A 22706-nucleotide genomic window follows, 5' to 3' on the forward strand; every position below is an offset into this window, starting at 1 on the left:
GTTCCTTTTATACAGATGAGCCCCAAGCTATGAATAAAATAACCTTTTGAGAGTGTATAACAAATATATTTTATTGCTGTACACATACAATGAAGTGTCTTTCTTTAGTGCCATTGAAATTGTCACCCACCTGACTCATGGGGCATGTAATTCCTCATATCTGTTATCAGAAGGCACTTCTTAGCTATAATGCGGGTTGATGCATGTAGATAAATGAGACAGCTGATTATAGAGATGGTTGTAATACTAAAAGAGGTAGAACTGATGTAACCAGAGAGCATAGGAGTTTTGAATTCAACACAAGATGTTAAAATGCTAGGGATGGAGAAAGGATGATCATGTCACAACAAGGAAATCTTCCCTCTGTGACTGGAAGTTAATTATTGTGTAGCTGTTGATTTATGCTTCATTGGGAATGGGAATTTGGAACAAGCTACAAACTTGGTGTTTTTATTGTGATCTGCTTTAAAGTTTGTTATTAACTTGACATGATACAAAGTTTAAAGAACAGGATTCTTCAGAATTATTGCGGCACACGGTACGGTAACACATTTTGATATGAATAGATGAGCCTGTGTAGAATGCGATACGAGTCCCACTTAAAAGGATTAGTCTGGAAAGCTTTTTTAGAACCTTAGGTAAGTTTTATTGTATTAAGGTCTGTGACCCAAATAAAGTACCACTAATTATAAATTGAAACCTTTTAAAAGTAATAGTGCCAAAAAACTGACACGTAAAGGAACAATTTATAGCTCCTCTTCGGAAGCAACAGATTATATAGTTTTGCTGGTTATCTTGTAACCATTTAAAAATGGATTCGAATTTCCAAACTAGGCACTATTGAATATCATGAGTAGGTTCTATAGCCTTGTGCTATGGTAGCCAATTCCTTCCCCACATTGTTTGCTTTTTGATAGACATTTGATTACTTTAAATAGATAGGATCTGTTTTGTAGTGGTAGTGGATTACATATACATGGCAAAGCTATTTTAGAGGTTATTTTTTACAGTTATGTGCATTCAGGAAGACTGAATGTTGCAAAGGAAAGACATAGCCATGTGTTAAGTGATATGTGTTAACTAATAATTAATGTGCCATATAAGTACTGCTAGTTTATACAACGTCCCTTGCAGCAGCAGCTTGTGAATGAGTGTGTGTTCTCAGTCCTAGTCTCCTGTATCGTAGACAGGGTGGAATGGAGCCATTGCAAAGTCTGTGCGCATACGCTTGCTGGTTTGGACCCCGTGCTCATTTGGAACCTGCCATTGCAGTTGGGCTAAGGACTAGTTCCAGCAGCTTTCCAAGAGAGAAGGCCAGAGGGGATGAGAGAAGAACTAGGAGCAGAAAGGGGAAAAGAGGAGAGAAATGTAAATTTTCATGTGAATTATGAGATTTGACAGTTGCGTTGCAATATTATCAGTGAGGCCAAATTTTATTTAGGAGAGTTGGCATGACTATAGAGTGTATGTTTATGGCATTATATGAATATTTTTCTTAATGTAAATAAACCAGTTATTGGTAGATATCAACCACCATGAAGACGGTCATCTCAATGGTATCAATTATATCTATTGGTCAGGGATTGGCTGTTTCATGACTTTAAACAAATTCCAGAGGTGTTCCTAAAGTTTTAAAAACTTATTTTTTTTGTTTGTTTAATTGTTGCTGAAATAAGGGTTTTATATGATTGTTATTAAATGCATATATATGGAATCTATTATACCAGCTTTATTATGAAAAAAGAAGAAGAACACAAAAGCTTGCTTTAAGATAAGCGATATTTTATTGGCATAAAAAAATGATAGAACTAATGGACTGATGTTTATACATAAAGCAATGACGGTTTAAAGGAGCAGTAGTGCTTAGTATGGTGATCCTTTTATAATCTCACTTTACAATTATAATATACATTTGAGGTGCCTTTCTGTTCTTACGTTTTTCTTTGTGATGTTATACTGGCTATATTTTCTGTCAATCATGTGCTTCTGATCTAGGCTAAAAAAAAGGTAAAAATGGAGGCCCATCTTACCTGCATTTAGGGAGATAATCTGCAGAGATTAATGTGTTTAAGATGTAATATTTCACCCATTCTATAGTTGTCTGTTGGGGCCCTTATCCAGGCCATGAAAAATAAGAAAAAGGATAATATTTTTCACTGGGTTTTTTTTTTTTTTGCTACCAAGTGTACAATTTTCAGTTTTGGAAATCACATCACAGTGACTGAGCTTAAAATACTTAACTTGTGGTTTATTATTATAAATCAGAAACTAAACAATCCAGGGGTCATATGGAATACGTATGTTCCATAGATTGATGTATAGCAATTTACATATTGTTAATGTCCCCATTGTCTCCACGTGCTATTTTTATATGTTTTTGTCTTAACACATCCAAACAATGCAATAAAATGTATAAAGCAAAATTGTAAAACGAAGATTGATTGACTAATTATAAGGAGGCATATTACGCAAATAAAGGACACATTTATTTTATGTTCTGGATATTGTCAAATCCAAGCCAAATGTCCTGAGATAGCAATTTTCCTTGTATTTGTAGCCATGCAAACTGTATGAGAATGAGCTGGAATAATTTAGCAGCCAGTGAATGAAGAATATCGGCAAGATTTTCTGTTGTGCAAAACTTGCCTTTAAAAGGTTTGGACCTTTTTGCCAAAGTTAAAGTTGGAATTTCTAATACCAAGCTTTGGTTGACACCTTTATCTCAAAGTTGATATTGTGATTTCTCATCCCTGCTGAAGCAACTTGAAGAGTCTTCATGGGAAATAGTAAAAGAAGAGGAGGCACTGTAGAGAATCAAAATAAATTAATTTCTTTTGCATCTAGCTGTAGAAGTTTTAGTTCTCCTTCATTGTACTTCAGAATAAATGTTAACAATACCCAGCACTTCTTTAGGGAAAATAGAATGATTTTGTACTATTCAGAAAAATAATATTATCAAGTGCATGCTGTCAGTGCAGGCATAACGAACTAAGCCAGAAACAGAATTTAATGAGACCCTTTGGGTCTAGGCCAGCAGCCTGTAATTGAGAGCTCCTCTCTAAAATGGATATCTAAAATCGAAATAAACCTGTGAGTCTGTTACGATTTTTTTTAAATTACATTTTCTAATGAATTCAGTGCTCATGAACAGTAGATAACCCAGGATACTAAAGTTGTCGATTTTAACGGGGAAATCCATATTCAAAAGCAGTTAGCCAGCTAAATGAATATTTGAGCACATATCTGGATAAATTGTAGCTGGCTAATAAGTTAGATGACTAGAATTTAGCTGGAGGAGTTGAGTTAGCTGGCTAAGTTATTCAGATGTTCAGAGTTACCCAGATGATTTAGCCGGCTAAGTGTGGTTGGGCCAGAGAGCTGTCCTAAAGTTAGCTGGCTATAACTAGCCGGCTAACTTTAAGATAGCTGTCTAAATTCAGTACTGCAGCTGCACTATTGAATATGCCTCCAAAGTTAGCCAGATAAGTTTATCTGGCTCACTTTGCTATCTGGACTGTCTGAATATGAACCTCCCACTGACAAGTAAAAAATATATGACAAACATTTCCACAGTGCCCTGTAAATCTGCTTCATTTTAGTTCCATAGAAAGCTACCTCTGGATGGTTTGAGTTGAAATTTTCAACTGAGTCAGCCTTTTTTGTTTGTACTAACGGGGGGCAATGGAGAGGGCCATTTGTGATGATAGACTAAGGGGCGGATTTTCAGACTCCGCGAATAGGCCTACTTTTGTTTGCGCTCCAGGCGCAAACAAAAGTATGCTGGATTTTAGTAGATACGCGCGGAGCTGCGCGTATCTGCTAAAAACCTGGATCGGCGCGCGCAAGGCTATCGATTTTGTATAGCCGGCGCGCACCGAGCCGCGCAGCCTACCCCCATTCCCTCCAAGGCCGCTCCGAAATCGGAGCGGCCTTGGAGGGAATCCTCTAACGCCCTCCCCTCACCTTCCCCTCCCTTCCTCTACCTAACCCACCCGCCCGGCCCTGTCTACACCCCCCGCTTACCTTTCTCCGGGGATTTACGCCTCCCGGAGGGAGAAGTAAAACCCGCGCGCGAGCGGGCCTCCTGCGCGCTGGGCCGCGACCTGGGGGCGGGTACGGAGGGCGCAGCCACGCCCCCGGACTGCCCCGGGCCGTAGCCACGCCCCCGTACCCGCCCCCAAAACGATGCTGACACGCCCCTGAAACGCCGCGACGACCGGGCCCGCCCCCGACACGCCCCCGACACGCCCCCGACACGCCCCCCTCGGAGAACCTCGGGACTTACGCGAGTCCCGGGGCTCTGCGCGCGCCGGTAGGCCTATGTAAAATAGGCTCACCGGCGCGCAGGGCCCTGCTCGCCTAAATCTGCCCGGTTTTGGGCGGATTTAGGCGAGCAGGGCTCTGAAAATCCGCCCCGAAGTCATGAGTACGACTAGGCTGATGTGAATATTAAAGTATATAGTTACTTCATTTTTTTGTTGTTGTTAAAGTGGAATATCCTAAAGATAACCCGCAGAAAAGCTTTTACAAGTTGTTCTAATTGTTTTAGTATGTGGATGCAATACCGTTCCGCTAAAAACATGCGTCCAAACTGGACATGCTTTTTCTTAACACGTGCACAATCACCTCTCCAGGGCGCTCAGTGCAATAGGCAAATGAGCCTCTGCACTAAAAAGGATGCGCTAGGGATAAATTGTGCGTTTCTAGAGCAACCATGGCATTGCTCGCCCAGGAGAAGTGGCTGTCGCAGGTTATGAAAACGGACGCTTACTGAGCTGCCGTTTTCATAGCCTGGCCACCCGCAAGACACTTTTAAAAATGTTTGTTGCTGCTTTCTGTGGTTCCTCCGACTTAATATCACCACGATATTAAGTGGGAGGAACCACAGGAAAGCAGTATTTTCTGCTTTTAGGCAAACTTCTGGGGCCTCTCAAGATTTATTTATTTATTCATTCTTTTTTCTATACCGATGTTCATGACCAGTCATATCACATCGGTTTACATCAAAACATAGGGGAAGTATATTGAACAGGGGGTAAAAACTTGGACAGTAACAAGGTATTAGCATTTTTGCCGAACCATTTAGAGCGTTATGAACCGAAGACTAGGGTGGGGAGAAGAATGCCAGATCTGGGGCTGCTGTTAATTTTTGAGGGTAAAAATGTGTGCATAGGGCGTATATTTATTTTTTACATAAAGGGGGTACTGACTAATAGCCTCATCAACATGGCATTTAAATGTGATGAGCGCTATTAGCTACGCTCTGGTTTGCACGCACTAATCCCCTTATTGCATAAGGTGTTATGGACGCGCATCCAAAAAGCGCGTCCAACTGCAGGTTAATCTGTACGCTAGCCTGAGCGCATGATATTGCATTGGCCTGCCTGTTTGGTAAATGTTGGTATCCATTATCTCTAGTCTTTGTATCCTTCCCATTCATATTAGAAGAAATTACATTGGTCACAATGTGGATAACAGCAAAAAATAACACTGAAAGTTATTTTTCTTTTTAAAATTTGATGCATAAAAGTATATCATAAAAGCATAGGAGGCACTTTTCAATAGAGTTACATGTGTAAATGTAACATACAATCATAGCAATTTTTGAAAGCCTGTTATGCATATAAATACTTACACTTGGCACATAATGTAGCAATTTTCAAAAGTCCATTTGCACGTGTAAAATCCAGTTTTATTCATGTAAATCCTTTCTAAATTTACTCCCCAATGTGTCAGTGTGTGTGTGTGTATATATATGTGTACAAAATTATACAAAAGTTTATGCATTTGGACAAAGCAACCTGAAAGGTGAATTTTAATAGCCCTATGTGCACCAAAACCGGGAGATTCATGAGTATCTCGGGCTGGCACGCGCCGTGCGGATTTTAAGAAGCGCCTGAGTACGCGCATATCTCCCGGTACACACACACATGGGAAAGGCCAAAAAAACAGTTGGGGCATGGGCGGTCCAGGTATGTAACGTGAAATGTACGCGTAAGTATTTATGCGCACAAGTGCACTCCGGGGTCCCTTACCGTATAACTTTACTTCCGCTTATGGATGTGTGTAAGTAATGAAACAACAAAAAAAAAACCCGAGGCTAGTTAGCGGGCTTTTAAAGATTGAGGATAAAAGCATAAAAGGCAGGCATATTAACTAGGGAGTTAGGAAGTCCTGTCCTTTTAATTGAGCAAACTAGACTGGGGAAACTGGTAATTGCATTGGCCCACGTATCTAATAAAATCCCCCCACTTATGCAGTAGTGCTGGCATTTGTGCACGACCATATGAAAATTGCGCGTTCAGCTGATTTTACATCATATATGAGTATGATATAAAGTGGTCACGTCTCCGGGCGCGCGCCAGCATACGCACGTATGTGTATGCCCGCGCAGCTGTTTGAAAGTTACTGTCCCATGAGGAACTGAAATTTTCAGTGAGTTGTCATTTATGCAGAGGCCTGAATTGTTTTCTTACCTCTTAAATCAACTTTATTTCTTTTCTTGATAACTGCATTATGTTGCTTCTCTAAATGGTTTATATTAGGTCTTAATAAATTTGTATTGCATTGGAAGGCTGAATGGCTTCCAAGAGTTGATGAGACAAAATTAACATTAATTGCAGTGACTTGTCATTTGCTTGTTAGAGGGCACAATGAAACCAGAAGCGTAGCATCCTTTGACCGGGCTCCAAGAGCGCAGATGCTGTGATGCGCGAAAGTCTCTGCCTTTATTTGAGCCCCGCATTATTCAAAGAGACCCTATTTATTTCTCTCTTCACTTGGTTGTTTATTTTCGCATTTATTGTATTGCAGAGTTATTTGCTTGTGTGCTCAGTTTGAAGCTGTACTGCAGCATGGCTTGAAAAGGAGCAGAGGCTTAGCATTAACAGCAGCAGCAATCAAGCAGGCAGCAGGATTCTCAAGTAAAACAGAAACAGGTAACTACAGCTATTACTCAGCTCTCTCTAATTATATTTTGACATTTTTTTCACTGAACAATGTGCATAAGTAGATTCTGAACCAAATTGCAAGTTGGTGTGCTCATGTTACTATTTAAATGGTTTTGAAATCCATAGTATTTTGCTTGTTAATTTCATTTTTACATTACATTCCTGATTATGCAAACTTTGAGGAAGTCCTAGAAGATATCCTTGGTTTTGGAGTGAGAACACTTTAAAACTCTTTGGAACGTTAGGCCTACCTAGAATTTCATGTAAATTGGTGTTGGATGAATTGGTTGTCAGGTACCGTATAAAGTTAATAGGAAATGTTAACGTTAACTTTATAAATATATACCTCTAATTGTAAATTCAAGATTCTTAAATCCCTAATTATATACCTAAATCCCCGTTTCTATTACTCTTTTCTTCTTTTCTCTCTCTCTTACACCCAAGTTCCAGCTCTCCCTTGTTCCATGTAACTTTCTAATTCCTTCTCCAAAAGTTAACTGTTTCCTCTTTTGCAATGTAAACCGATTTGATATTCCTATGAATGTCAGTATAGAAAAGTTTTAAATAAAATAAAAATGTATACACTTGCAAAAAGAAATCTACAGATTATAGATTGTCTTCATTTTTAATTACTATTTAGGATACAACATCATGTCCTATATCTTTGTATATTATAGTTTGTTTAGTTATGTGTGACATAGTTAACAAGTTTCTTACAGACTGTGTGCCAGTACGATTTACCCCACTACATCATAGTCCATTTGGTGGAGATGAATTTTTTGGGACTATGTACTAAGACTGTGCTAAGAAATGTATAGCACATATGTGTTCTGAAAAGTGTACTGTGCAGAGTGTACTGTTGCTACTTAGACCTGGAATCTTTCTGCCAATTGACTTGAAGGACAGGTCAGCTCAAGGACCCTGAAGAAAGGGAGGAAGCCCGTGCGTCTGTTGGAGCCCATCTGCTGAAGAGACAAGGAGTGAGAGAAAGAGAGGGGCATGCTGGGCAAGAAGGGAAAGAGAGGAGGGATGCTGCTGGGCAGGGAGAGAAGAGGGAGCGTATGCTGCTGATCGCGGGGTTGAGGCGTGCTGTGCCGTTGCTGCTGCTGACACGAAGGGGGAGGGACTTTATTTCAGTTTTGGCACAGATTAGCCTAGAGTCGGCCCTTGCTCTTCCCGTTAGTTAGAGTGCCAAATTGGTGCACTATCAATATACTACAACCCCTCGATAGGTGCAAAATATTACATACCAAAAAGTGAATTTTAAAAGCCCGGCGCACGTGCATAAGTCATGCCGGCGTGCGCCAAGCAGATTTTAAAAGCTGCCCGGACACGCGTGTACTTGCCGCTACACGCCCAAATGAAAAGTTCCAAAAATAGTGGCGGGGCGTGGTCTGGGCAGCCGTGGGCTTTCCGGGATTTCACATTGAAATTCGCACATAAATACTTACAGGCGCATGCCGGGCTCCCCTGCCATGTAACTTTACTTCTGCTATGGATGACATGAAAGTTGTAAAAGAAAAAATTTTAGTTAGATCAGCGGGATTTTAAAGGTCATGGCTCACAAGGGAGAGGGGAGGCTATTAAACTGGGGGGGTTTGGAAGTCCTATCCCTTAGCTGGACAAACACCCCCCTGGCCTCAACCCCAGGGCAACGCCTCACAGTCCCGTAGTACCGTTCGCTGACTGCTCTCCTAGATCAAACATGACAACCGAGCATTGCAAAACCTAGAGGCAGCACTACACGCATTCCGATGCCCCCCTGCAACCCCTCCTTGCTGTCCAGACTGACTATTCACCAGGGGTGGGTCTATAATGAGCCCGGGTGAGATGGCCGCTTCAGGCGGCAGAATTTTGAGGCAGCAAAAAAATGCCCCCCCTCGGAACGCCATAGTGGCATGTGCCTCACACTGCCCGCCCCCCGCCGTGGCTGCCTCACATTCATACCTGGGAACTCTCCGGATTTGGCCCAGAGACTCCGGAATTCTGAACGAATTGCTGGGTCTCCGGGCCAACACCCGAAAACTCTGGGTGCCCCGCTGCAGAAGGCTGGAAGAGAGAGAGAGAGAGGGCCTGTGGCAGCACGCGCTCAAAGAAGGAGGTGTATCAGCACCCGTGCCCTCGGAAGAAAGCGTGAAGCCTGGTGCTGCGTGGCAAGTAAGACTAGCAGGAGCGTCACCCTCCTCCGCGAGGAACTGAAGACGCAGATGGAGGAGCTATAGTGTCAGGCTGCAGGCAGAAAATAAAGGCAGAGCGAGCCGACGCTACTGGAGGAGGAAGAAGAGGAGCGCATGTCCTGAGGGCCTGGGGAAATAGGAGGTTCCTGTGGCTCATGAGAATCGAGGTGAGAAGATACAATGAGAGAGCGTGTGTGTGTGTGTGTGTGTGTGTAAAAGGGAGGGGCATCTAATTTTTTGCCTCAGGCAGCAGATCGCTCGATTCACAGAAACTCCGATGTGACCTCGCACATATACAGCCACCTCCACCTGTGCACTGGCAAACATCAAACACCCTAAATAACTAGAAAAACACATACACACGCCTGCAGAGCAACTTGCTTTGTGCCTGCTGGACCGGGTGAAGGAAATCCTCCGCAGCTATCCTGTCAAACCCCCAGCCCTGCCTCACTAAAGCTTTACTGCCAGTGAGTAGCGACCGCTGCTCCAGTCCAGGCCCCTCTACATTCTGCCTTTCCTTGGGTGGTAGGGAGCGGGGTATTGGCCAGCTCAGCTCCGGGTTAATTACGGCTGCCAAGTCGAGGCTTGGCAGTCTCTCAATAATAGTAATGACAACTTTTGAAAGTTTGTTCCTGCTCAACAAGCAACTGGAAAAATGCCTTATTTGCCAAGAGTTTGGTCCAGGAGTTTATTTTATGCTCTCTTCCATCAGAAAAGCCTTCTAGCTGTCATGGATTGCTGCTGTAATAGCACTTAAGCTTTTTTACTTTGCTGCCAATTTGTGTTAAATCACTGCTGCTGTATCAGATTTTCCAAACACAAAAATGTCCATTTAAGCAAATGTAGCAGCTGCTACTGTTGGACTCTAAAACTTGAGTCAAATTCATATCGTGTTTTAGCAAAACCAAACATCTGACTTTGCCATCTAAGCTAAAAGATGCAGATGGTTGAGAGCCATGGTTTAAATTGATTTAATTAATATTATTTGAGTGCCATTCATTTAGATTTTGCTTCAGTTTAGGGCCTATAGCAAAGCATATTTGGAGCCCGATTCAAACCTTCAGGGCTCCATGGAGGTGCAAACGCTTCCCTCTACAAAGGCACCGCCGCAGAATAATCCTGGAAAAGAGAGAGACAAGAAATCTGTACCACACAGGATAGAGATGCCCCTCTGCTAGGAAACAATTCAAAACACAAAAAAATGGAGCAGCAAAAAAGAACAGCAATAGAAACGACACAATACGTGTCTTCTCAGCAGCCAATCCCTTCCCCCCCCCCACCCCCAAGAGAAAAAATAAAACCCCAGTTCTGAGAGGCATTGGGTGAAGGCAAAAAAAGAGCCCTCCACCCCTAATACCTACCAAAATGGCCAAAATTAGCCCGTTAAGAAAAACCGTGTGCGTCTTCCTCCGCAAAGCCACCGCCGCACAGTGATCATGGCAAAGCAATAATCTGTCCCCCCCCCTCAAAGCAGAGGTCTTTCTGGCGGCAATATGCTCTTAGGATTTCGTGAACAAAATTCTTTGTATGATTATTCCTGCTGAACATGAGGTTATGCATCTGTACTTATATTGTAAGTTTACTTCAAAACTTAATAAAAATGTTAATAACAAAAAAAAAAAAATTAAGGACTCGAAATATCACTGGCTCTGGGTTTAAGAGGGGTGCGATCCCCAGATACGATGGGCCCTCTCAATCCTCAGGGCGCCATGGGTATTTGTGAGGCTTAGGGTTTGAGTTAGCCAAGCCTCCAGCCGTGGCCCCAGATCCCTGTCTGGAAGGGATTCGGGAATCCCCCACCAGCCGCAAGTTATTTCTGCAAGATCTGTTTTCTAGGTCGTCCCCTTTGGACTGCAGGGACTCGCGTAAGGCATGCAGCTGCTGCATGTCTGTGCACATGGAGGAGGTCTTATCAGAAATCCGCTGCTCTGCAGATTGTAATTGCTGCTGAATTTGTGCCAGCTGAATGCTTACCCCTGAAAGCTGGGTGAAAATTTGAGCAAACTTGCCATCGAGGGCTGCAAGCATGCCAGCTGCCACATCAGAGCGCGTCGGGTTCGGCACGTCGGCCATTTTGGATTCACTGCCCCTCACCTTGTCATTCTCCTTCTTTGCTGATTTGGATGCCATTTAAGGAGGAGAGGCTGCGAAATTAGTCGCATTTCCTGGGCTCCAACCAGTGGTGTGCTGGAAGCCGGCTGATTGAATGAGCAGAAAGCGCTGCAAATTAAAGAAAAGGAGGAGAGGGTTCCCGGGGAGATCAGGTACTATGTCTGCTTTCCTTCACAGCATCATGTGACCTCTAAACCTGGATCTTTTGCATGGCACTGGGCAATACTGTGTTCCACTCTCACTATTTAAAAGTTTGTGTGCATCATACTATGGATTGGTTTTCACTCTACTCCATGATTACTGTGTTGCTCAGCTTGATTCAACACATTGCATCGTTCTGTCCAGATCCACTTATCAGAGTCTATCTTGTGGTTCCATTAAGTATGTAACTGGCGTACTTAATGAATGCAACTTAATAACTATGACTATACTCAAAATAATTTGTTAAGTGTTTGGAAATTTTTTTCACAAGAATAAATCATACGTCTGTGTTAAACTGGATCTTAAACCAAAAACACAAGGAAACTCTTAATATTACTAATTTTTATCTGTAACCCTGTCTTGCAAGAACCTATTAATCAATACTGTATCAGCAAGCCAGATTGTATGTCCTGCAATGCACAGGCCACCTGGACAGCTCAATCGGATGCGGATTAGACAGAAATAGTTTTTGTTTGTTTTTTTTTTAATGTCTTTTTAAATTGCAATTAAAACATTGTTGAAAAACAAACAATGTGTTCAAAAATTGATGGTCATGTTGGATTATTTGTGATGTGTAAGGGCTTTAAAGGGACAGGCGCGGGGAACAGACCTGTCAATCATGAATAATTATAGCAAAAGAGGAAAACAAATAGGGCTGATAAAAAGCGTGCCGTTCTATTTTTTTCATTAAGTCCATAAGGTGCTATTGAATTCATGTAAAAGATCCAAAATTGTTCACGTTTATTCAAAATTGCATTAGTCACCTCCCTCAGCCGGGATTTGAACCTGTTCCAAAACAGTCCATTGAAAATCAGCAAAAGAATGACCTGATTCAGTGCAGTGCACCACACACAGGGCATATAAATCCTTGGTGTTAATACGACTCCTATGCCCGATGAGATGGGTTCTAATCTTCCTGGTAGTTCGCCCTATATAAGTGAATTAACAGGAATAAAGCAGCAGATAAACCATGTTTTGAGAGGTGGAATTAGCATGAACAATCTTTATATCTGTAAGAGAATATTCCCGCTCTGTACCAGCTAAAGTAGTAATGCACATGTCACAAGAATCACAAGGGCAATGGTCCGTAATGTCAGTGCTTGATGATGCTGAGATCTGAAGTGTAGCTGACACAACATAGTCTCTAACATTTCTACCATGTCTATAGGAGAAAAGCAGGGGATTGTCAGAAGCATCAAGGTTAATTGGTTAAGGGTATTAATCCCCATGTCTTTAAGGGTAATAACTGCTGCTCCATGCAGGTTACCCCTGTTCACCCTTTTCTTCATTTCCAACCTCTAGCCTTTAGGGATCCACAGTGTTATCCCATGCCCTTTTCAATTCATTTACTGTCTTCATCCTTGCCACCTCTTCCAGAAGGGCATTCCAGGCATTCACCACCCTCTCTGTGAAGAAATATTTCCTGATGTTGGTTCTGAGTCGTCCCCTCTGGAATTTCATTTTGTGACCTCTAGTTCTACTGATTTCATTCCAGTGGAAAAGGTTCAAAGTTCATGCATCATTAAAACCTTTAGGGTATCTGAAGGTCTGTATCATATCTCCCCTGCACCTCCTCCCTTCCAGGATACACATATATTCATATCCTTCAGCCTTCTGATAGGAGACCCCACACCATTTTGTTCACTGTTCTGTGGACCACTTCTGTCCCGTCTTTATCCTATTTGAGATACAGGCTCCAGAACTGAACACAGTACTCCAAGTGAGGCCTCGCCAAGGACCTAATCAAGGGGATTATTACCTCCTCTTTCTGTGCAGCCCAACATTATTATGGCTTTAGCTATTGCCTTGTCACATTACTTCATTGCTTTCAGATCACTCAACACTATTACCCCAAGGTCCCTCTCCCAGTCTGTGCACATTAGTCTTTCACCCCCCACCCCCATCACACACACAGCTTTTTGGATTACCGCAGCACAGATGCATTACTCCGCACTTCTTGGCATTGGCTCCAAGCTGCCAAATCTGTGACCACTGTTCGACCTTTCTTAAATTACTTTTCATTCTTTCTTCTCCTTCAGGCATGTCCACTTTGTTACGGATCTTACTATCATCCACAAATAGACAAATTTTACCTTCTATCCCTGCCACAATTTTGCTCATGAAGATAATTGAACAGAACTGGTCCCAAAACTGATCCTTGTAGCACTCCACTTAACACTGTTCTCTCTTTAGAGTAGGTTCCATGTGCTGTTATACAGCCAACCAGTTTGTAATCCACTCCACTATTTTAGCACCCACTCCCAAGCTTTTAATTTTATTCATGAGCCTCCTCTGCAGGACCATATCAAAAGCTTTGCTGAAATCCATCATGTGCTCTTTCTTGATCCATTTCTCTAGTCACCCAATCAAAAAAAAAAAAAATCAATCATATTAGTCTGACAGGACCTTCCCATGGTGAATCCATGCTGCCTTGGGTCCAGCAACCCACCGGATTGTAGGTAGTTCACTATCCTTTCCTTCAGCAGAGAATCCATTAGTTTTCCCACCACCGAGGGGAAGCTAACTGGCCTGTAGTTTCCAGCCTCCTCTCTGCTACCATTCTTATGAAGCAGGAGCACAACCATTCTTCTCCAATCTTGCAGCACCACTCGAATTTTCAGGGATCTATTGAACAGGTCTTTCTGCGGACCTGCCAGCACATCTCTGAGCTCCCTTAATATCTTGGGATGTACCTCTCCTGGCCCCATAGCCTTGTCCTCTCGGTGTCCCTATCTCTTCACATACATTCTTTTTGGTAAATGGAGTTGCTTTTACCCCATCCCCATCTATGGTCTTGTCAAACAGTAATAGTCTTTCTCCAAGATCTTTTTTAGTGAACACCGAATTATTTCATATTTCTGCCATTTATTCATCTCTTGTTTATTCAGCTCCTTGTCACCTTTCAATTTCACTATACTACTTCGGGCCTTCCTTCTTGCATGCATACCCAAATTAATGCTTCTCGTTTATAACAAAATTAAAAATAAACATGATATGTATGTTAGTATTACTCACTCTCTCCATCTCTCTCTCTCTCTCTGCACTTTTTAAATTCCAGATTATTATTTATTAAATGAATGAAAGCTGAAGGGTCACACATTGAAGGTGCATACTGTGTAGAATATCCTAGTCAAACAGCAAAGAAGGAAAAATATCTTACTAAGAAATGAAACAATCTGTGAGGGAAGACGTATTGTCTCTTTCCTGTGTCAGAATCACTAAAATCCTGTATTTACTACAAATTTTAATTTCACAAAAGTGATGTGGAACTATAATTTTCTAGAATGTTGATTTGAAACTTTATTTAATGATAGCAGACCTTGCGTTAGAACTATTGGGCTGCTGCTCTGGGAGGTTAATAATGGTGTTAGTGACTTAGAAACTTGCCAAGGAAGACCAGAAAGTTCATCTTTCTTTGCTTTTATTTACAGATCCAGTGTTTTGGTATTATGTGAAAGAAATTTTGAATAAACACGAACTGCAGCGCTTCTACTCTCTAAAAACTATCACTACAGATGTTGGTAGGGGACGTGCCTGGCTGCGATGTGCTTTAAATGAACATTCCCTGGAGAGATATGTACATATGCTTCTTGGAGATAAAAACCGACTTAGGTAAACCTTTTTTTTGTTGTTTTTTTTTTTTAATCTCCAGCTTTTTCTGCCTCTTCAGAAGAATTGCCCTGGAGTGATTCCGATCTGCTTGCTGACACTGGATACCTTCCTTGTGACTTAACCTCCTTTAGTTTTCTTTCCTTTTTGGCAGGCATCGCCCCTGCAGCAGCAACTGTCTTTCCTTGTTTGTAATCTGAGATTAAATTCTCTCATGTACGCACTAAATAAGTGTAAACCCTGGGCTGACAAATCCTGGATAGGGTCCCAGAAACCATACCACAAGTATAGTCTTAGAAAGTAAAATTTCTCTTGATGTAAATTTCATCTGTTGTCCAAGATTTCCTGAGTTTGAAGGGGAGGAAGATTAGCGTCTAGGCCCTGTCTGTTGCTTAGTTCTTACGTGGCAATAAAGTCCTTGTAAACAGCACTAATGATCTTATAAGTGACAACAGCAGTAATGAGCATGCCGGAAGCAGGTATGGTTTCCAACATAGCCTTTACTGATCATAGATGGACATGATTGTAAAGTGCTTTACAGCTCTGGATATTTACAGTTCAGTCTCTGCATTTTAGATCCGCAATAAATTTGTGACTTCAAGCTTTCAGTTACAAGTAAATAGAGATTACCTCCAATTGAATAAATAATTTAGGCCAATTCAGTCATTCAGAGTAGTGGTTAAGCTTCCTTCCCATGGCTGGGTGAATAGGTACTTGTTTCAGTTTAGTTATAGAAGTGTCAAGTCCCAGTTCCATATCTTTTCCGTCCTGTTACCCCACATTCTCCTCTCCTCCCTCTCGCAGTACCAGAAGGGTGTTGTCCAACCTTCTCCTTTTCCCTCTTGAATCTCTAGAGATGATTGGATGATTGTGATCCCAGTCTTCTTCTTTCTCCCACCAATGGATGTGGATCCATTCCTCCTAGAGGAAATACCTAGTCCTTTGGGGCCTTTCTTTAGGAAAGACTGCGCTTCCTCTGCTGTTACCAAAAATCTGAGTCCCTGGGCCCTAGAGCACTCAGCAAAGCAAACAAATAAGTTTAAAAAAAAAATAAATCCAAAAGGAACTACTCCATAATAAGTAGAGAAATCAAAAAGAAACAAGTGAGTTTTAGGGAGGTGGGTTGGGGTTAGTGGGGGTGTTACAGACACATTCAGAGGTATTTATAGTAAAATTGACATCAGTAAAGTATTTTAGACCTTAAAAGTGATGAAAAGGAGTTGATTTCTACAATGCAGTCTCTGCATGTACAAGGGCCATTCCCGGCTATTAAAAATTTGCGTAGCTCCTGCATGGCCCACTTAGGTGCGTATGTGGCCTTTTTTGTGCGCGAAAGGCTTTTAAAATCTACCTTATAGATTCTTTAATACTGTATTTTTCTTGTCTATGTAGAATGTACTGGAGTAAAATTGTTTGCCATTTGCAGTGTCTTCTATGAAGACTGGTCTTTTATGATGGATGAGGAACGGTCTAGTATGCTTCCTACCATGGCAGCAGGTAAGCCCTTCTGGTTTAGAAAACCAAAGCAAAATTATAATTCTTGCTATACTAAATACTCATGTTATATCCATATTTTCTAAAAATTAAAATTGCAGTTAATTTTATTTTTGAAAGGCAAGGTTAGCTTTTGATTATTAATTTGATAATCATAAGAACTTAAGAAATACCATGCTGGGTCAGATCAATGGTTAATTGAGCCTAACATCCTATCTTCTTCAGTGGCCTGTCTGGATGAGAGGTTAATACAGATGAATGCATTGGGTATCATTATTTTATTTTAACTCGGCAGCTTCTTCCTGCTCCTTTGTAGTTCCAGCTCAGTCAGACCAGGGCTGGAATCTGGTGTCATGAGCTTTATTTTGCAGCTACCCGGGGATTTTCCCTCTATTTTATATCCCCTCCTAGCAGTCATAAGAACATAAGAAGTTGCCATACTGGGTCAGACCAAGGGTCCATCAAGCCCAGCATCCTGTTTCCAACAGTGGCCAATCCAGGCCATAAGAACCTGGCAAGTACCCAAAAACTAAGTCTATTCCATGTTACCATTGCTAATGGCAGTGGCTATTCTCTAAGTGAACTTAATAGCAGGTCATTGCTGTGGTGGTCCTGAGCCAAGGATCTTGCACCTCCTTCCAGAAGTGTGCAGTCATAGGCCCTGGACCTGGCCCCTAGGTATCACCCTTAAGCAATGACCAGGCCTATCTTTTCCCCCGGCTGTGAATGTTGCCTCCATAAGACCCCAGCTCCAGCTGACCCAGGAATTGGGTGACCTGACTTGCAAGCACTGTCACTGAGCCACTGGTTGCAGTGGGTATAATTTTGGTAAAATGGCATTGTATAGGATGACCTTAATTGATAGGAATAGGTAACATGCAGATTGATCGGATTTGTTTAACAGACATGTTCTCTGTACGTACCCGGATCATTCCAGACTCCTGGGTTTTGCCTCCCCACCAGCAGATGGAGACAGAGCAAGTTTCAACAGACTCTGCCTTATATACCCAGGTGCCACCCACAGTCTGCCAGTATTACTCTGTCTCCAGCAGATGGTAGGGGTGCAACAGTCACAGTCTGTACTAGTTCTTTAAAAAAAAAAAAAAAAAAGCAGCATTTAGTGTTGAGAAGAGTTAGGACTAGGCCTTTTTCGTTAAAGTTGTTTAAAAAAAAAATACAGAAGCAGGAACTTGAGCTGTCCTTCGATTGGAGGGCATCTGTCAGGCTCCCGGGAGCTGGTTAGGTTCTGAGGGGATCATCCCTCCCGGTGTGCACGTCGGCTGTGGCTAAGGGTCGAGGGCCCTACTCTGCCACCAGTGCGCTAGAGCTTGGGGTGATACCGGGGAGCCCGGATCACTCACCCCAACGGGACTGCCTCAGCTCCGTGACAGGTTGGTAAAAATTTTTTTAATTAAAAAAAAGTACAATTTTTAATTGTTTTCTTAGTAATATAACTTGTTTATGCATGTATTTTAATGCAATATGAAGACATTTAGTTTTAGTTTTTCAGTTTGAAGGTTATATATTTTTTTTCTATAAGTTATTAGTTGAGTGTTGGACATTAAATACAATCTGTTCTAATTTTAAAATTACAGGACATGGGGTTGGCCCAGTGGCAAAATGATATGCACTATAATGTGGAAGACCTAGGTTTAAGCCCCCTGCCTGGCTTCAGCTCTCTGGGCTGATTGAAGCTTGGGATACTTGCCAGTGAGTGGGCAAGAGGGGAGTATAGGAAGTCTGTCATTGGACAATGAAAATACCTGGTGGCCAAACTTAGAGCCCATGGTAGCAGGGCTTTGGAAGGAGCCACGGATTGTGGTACCTGGCTGAGGACTGCTGCTGTGATGCTGGGCTGATTTTGGAGGGAGACATGAAAATGGGGAGCACCCCTCCCTCTGGGTAGTTGTGAATAAAAGCCCATGGCACCATAGTTCAATAAGAGCCGATTGTGATTGAATTGGAGCAGGAAGAAACTGCTGGACTTAAACAAAAGAAAACTGACAGCACAAACTTTTTCTGGGAGGATAGGTTATAAGTGGCACTTCCAGAAGCACCTATTTTACGATCATGTTTAAAAATATTTTGTTTATGGTTTATGAGAATACCCTGCTTTGTCTGCTTACCACCAGTCAATGCTCCATTAATTTGGGGGTCACTGTACAGACAGATATATGGAGAATTGGCATCAACATTTACAAACTTTGCTAATTATACAAGTGACTTGATTCAAACTGGCGAACATTTTATAAATTCCTCAATCTGTCTTGAAAATATTTATTTATTTATTTATTTATTTCGGATTTTTATATACCGACATTCTCAATACAAGTATCGAATCAGGTCGGTTTACATAGAACAAAACTGTCGCAATAAAGGCGTTACATTAAACAGCGTTTCTTAACATATGAGTAACATATAACATATAACATATAAATATAAATAATACAAATTAAATATTACATAGACAATAATAATAACTCGTCAACAGGACGTAGATAAATGTAAGGAATGTTTAAAGCGTGAATAATGAGCTAGTAAGATTAATAAATCTTACTGCATGTACATAAATCTTACGTGAATAAATAGCCAGTAAGATTAAAAAAATATTACTGTACTTAACTCTAAGAAGAGAAATATGAAAAGAAACGGAAGATTAAGGAATACTTGTCCTACAAGCAGTGTTATGATCAAATGTGTAAGTGCTGAACTCTGTTGGTTTTTTTTTTTTTTTTAATGTAGAACGTATGTTAGGATCATTTTCTTATTGTTTTGTTTAAAGGCTTGAATTCCATCCTTTTTGCAATCAACATTGACAACAAGGATTTGAATGGACAGGCTAAATGTGCTCCCACAGTCTCTGACCTTTTAAAGGAATCAACACAAAATGTAACCTCATTGTTGAAGGAATCCACCCAGAGTGTCAGTAGCCTTCTCAGAGAAATAACTGCTTCTTCTGCAGTCTCCATCCTCATCAAATCTGAGCAAGACTTTGACCCACTCCCAGTTGTATCTAAGAATGCCAGCTCTGGTAAGTTATTCAAGTTGTTAACGCTATCTTCTCATGTTCATCTACCGAAGTCCTATTTCTTTCAGTGCTCATGAGTTGACCTCTGCAAGATTCTGCACTGTGCAAGAGCCATTTTCCAGAGATTTATTTATTTATTTAAATAAATGAATAAATAAATAAATAATTATTTATAAACTTTTTATATACCGAGGTTCCTGTATGGGATACAAATCACCCCAGTTTACAAAAAACTGCAACTTCGCACAAAGGCAGTACATAAAACAGTGAATACAAGAACTGGTACAGGGAACTTAAACTGAATATACTGTAATATGAAATGGTTCAGGAAACTGCATCATTGAAATTAATGGGAGAGTTTATACAATCGAGAACAAAACAGGTATCGTATGCGGGTAAAAAGTTACGTATGTTGAGTTATAGGATGAGAAAATACACTGGGTGAGTGTACATTGGGACCTGGATAAGACTGTATTAAACCAAGGTTGGGGTTAAGTGGAAGTACATTGGGAACTGGACAATACTGTTATTAAACCAAGGTTAAGTGTCAGGGAAAGCTTGGATGAAAAGCCGTTTTTAGTTTTTTGTTTTTTTTTTAAAGCAGAGGGGCATGGTTCAAGTCGTAGGTCCGGGGGGAGCGCATTCCATTGATGGGGGCCTGCTGTAGATAGGGCCCGCTTCCTTAGTGCTGTTTTCGCTGGAGGAGCCTTTGTAAGCACTTCTGATGGGTCTGGATGAAGTGTGCGGTCTCAGTTGGGTGCTTAATGTGAGAGGAGAGAGGTTGTGCGTCGCTTTGTGTATAATTGTGAGAACTTTAAAAAGGATCCTGTATTTGATGGGCAGCCAGTGTAGGGTATGGAGGATGGGGGTGATGTGTTCTCTTTTATTGGAGTTTGTGAGAATTCTGGCGGCGGCGTTCTGTACCATCTGTAAAGGTTTGATGGAGTTGGCGGGGAATCCGAGCAGGAGGGAGTTACAATAATCGATCTTAGATAGAATGATGGATTGTAGTACCAAGCGGAAGTCATTGAAATGAAGGAGTGGTTTTAGCTTTCTGAGGACTTGCAGTTTGTACAAGCACTCCTTTGTGGTGGTGTTTATAAATTTTTTTAGGTTTAGCTGGTTGTCCAGCCAGGCTCCTAGATTCCTGACAAACGGTGATAGGTTAAGGTTTAGGGATGTGGGTTGAGCAGGGCGTAATTGTCGTCTTGAGAGATGATGAGCATCTCCGTTTTATTGGAATTGAGAACTAGGTTAAGGCTGGAGAGTAGGTGCTTAATTGACTGAAGGCAATCATTCCAATGGGTCATGGTTTTATGAAGGGATTCTGTGATCGGGATGAGAATTTGTACATCGTCCGCATAAAGGTAATGAGTTTTAGATTTGTGAGTAACTGGCAGAGCGGGAGAAGGTAAATGCTAAAGAGAGTGGGTGAGAGGGAGGATCCTTGGGGGACTCCCTGGTCAGAGAGGACGGGATGAGATTCTTTATTGTTTATCCTGACTTTAAAGAACCTTATTTATTTATTTATTTAGTGGTTTTTATATACCGATATCAGTTTGCACATCGTATCGGTTCACATAGAACTAAGAGAGCGACACCAGGTAACAAGGTGAAGCTTTTACACTGAACATGGAACAGCAAACTTTTACAAGGAACATGGAATAATAACTGGTTACAAAGGCTTATATTGGGAGCCAGGAATAAGATTGATTATATAAAGGAGGCAATGTTTACAATAGACATTAGGGAGTAATGGTAGCAAGAAGGGGTTGATAAACTGAATGAATAAATAGAGGCAAGATCAGAAGGTGAGGGTAGAGATGAAGAAGAGGAAGAGCATAACATAAGAAAGACTTATGTGGCATGGTCTGCCTTTCAGCACAATCTTTGTCCCCAACGTTTTCCCCCAAGTAGGCCCCTATAGCAGGTTAAAGTACCTGCATAGAAGCTCTATGCACATACCATCTAGGGCAGGTAATTTTTCAAAAAGCTCATTTCTACAGGGAAAGCACTGTTGAACCCACAGAAATGTTTTTTAAATCACAAAGCAGTTAGATAATAAAAACATGAAATATATAAAAATCTACTCATCTCCCCTCTTTCCCACCCACAATATAACATATTGTTTACTCTGTCAACAATTCAGCAAAATACACGTAATGGGCGCATCTAGTCTTCGTACCATAAATCATCATGAGAGATGAGGCCCATCTAGTCTAACTAAATTACTTCCTGTTACAATGCCAGAGACCCAAGTTGATCTGTTTTTTTTGTTGAGTCTTCATAACTAAGGATCCTTTGTGATTATTCCATTTTTTTTCTTGAATTCTTGTTACTGTTTATGCTTTTGCCATCTCCATACGTATGCATGTACAAATATTTAAGTACAAATTGCACTGGACCCAATATTCAAAGATCTGTCTATTTAAGTACCTGATTCACTAAGGGTTTTTCCCCCCAGACACAAAATGGGAGAAAAACTGTAATGAATCTGGCACTAAGTTAGCTCAATATAACTTATCAGGGTAATGTAGAAGGGATATTCAGTGGCACAAGTGATAATGTTAGACTTGCTATCGAGCAGGTCTAACTTATTTGGTTAACCTAACCGGATAAGTCCAAATATCAGATGCTTAGCTGGATACTTATTATTTAGCTGCCAGTGAAAATGTCTTATTTTAAACCCTGAAAAAGCTTTGCTTTTATTTTGATGATTTAGCATAATTGGGATTCTTATTCTCCTAGCTTTAGAACAGGTCTTCGGGACGGCCAGACTTAGCTGGATAAGTTATCTAGCTAACTGTGAATATTGAAGTTAGCCGGATAACTTATCTGGCCCCTGACTTATCTGGCCAAATTTTAGCCAGATAATAAGTTATCTGACTAGAATTTAACAGGAAAGCTTCCCAAATATTAATTTAGCCAGACAACTTCTGAATATGGACATATTTTTCATAACCATGGAAGTTTTCCCTGAGTATTTTCTTATTAGGTGATATGTTATAAACACAATCAGATGGTAGTTCCATATCTGTACAGTAATGGATGTTTTGCTACATGTTGTTTATTCTTCACCATGTAAAGTGGATTATGAATTTCAGAAAACTAAACCTAGTAAGTTTATTTTAAATT

The 22706-nt window shown here is 41.2% G+C and overlaps 1 protein-coding gene across 3 annotated transcripts in view; it reads left to right on the forward strand.

The window, feature by feature from the left end:
• Positions 1-22706, forward strand: part of SNX29 (sorting nexin 29) — a 464358-nt gene that overhangs the window by 30635 nt on the left and 411017 nt on the right. For all 3 annotated transcript variants that reach the window (XM_029577102.1, XM_029577103.1, XM_029577101.1), the window contains exons 4-7: positions 6814-6938; positions 14872-15052; positions 16476-16546; positions 19326-19574. In XM_029577102.1, coding sequence (XP_029432962.1) covers positions 6814-6938; positions 14872-15052; positions 16476-16546; positions 19326-19574 — 626 coding nt within the window. The remainder of the gene's footprint in view (positions 1-6813; positions 6939-14871; positions 15053-16475; positions 16547-19325; positions 19575-22706) is intronic.

The sequence above is a fragment of the Rhinatrema bivittatum genome, chromosome 14 (assembly GCF_901001135.1).
Source record: "Rhinatrema bivittatum chromosome 14, aRhiBiv1.1, whole genome shotgun sequence".
NCBI lineage: Eukaryota > Metazoa > Chordata > Amphibia > Gymnophiona > Rhinatrematidae > Rhinatrema > Rhinatrema bivittatum.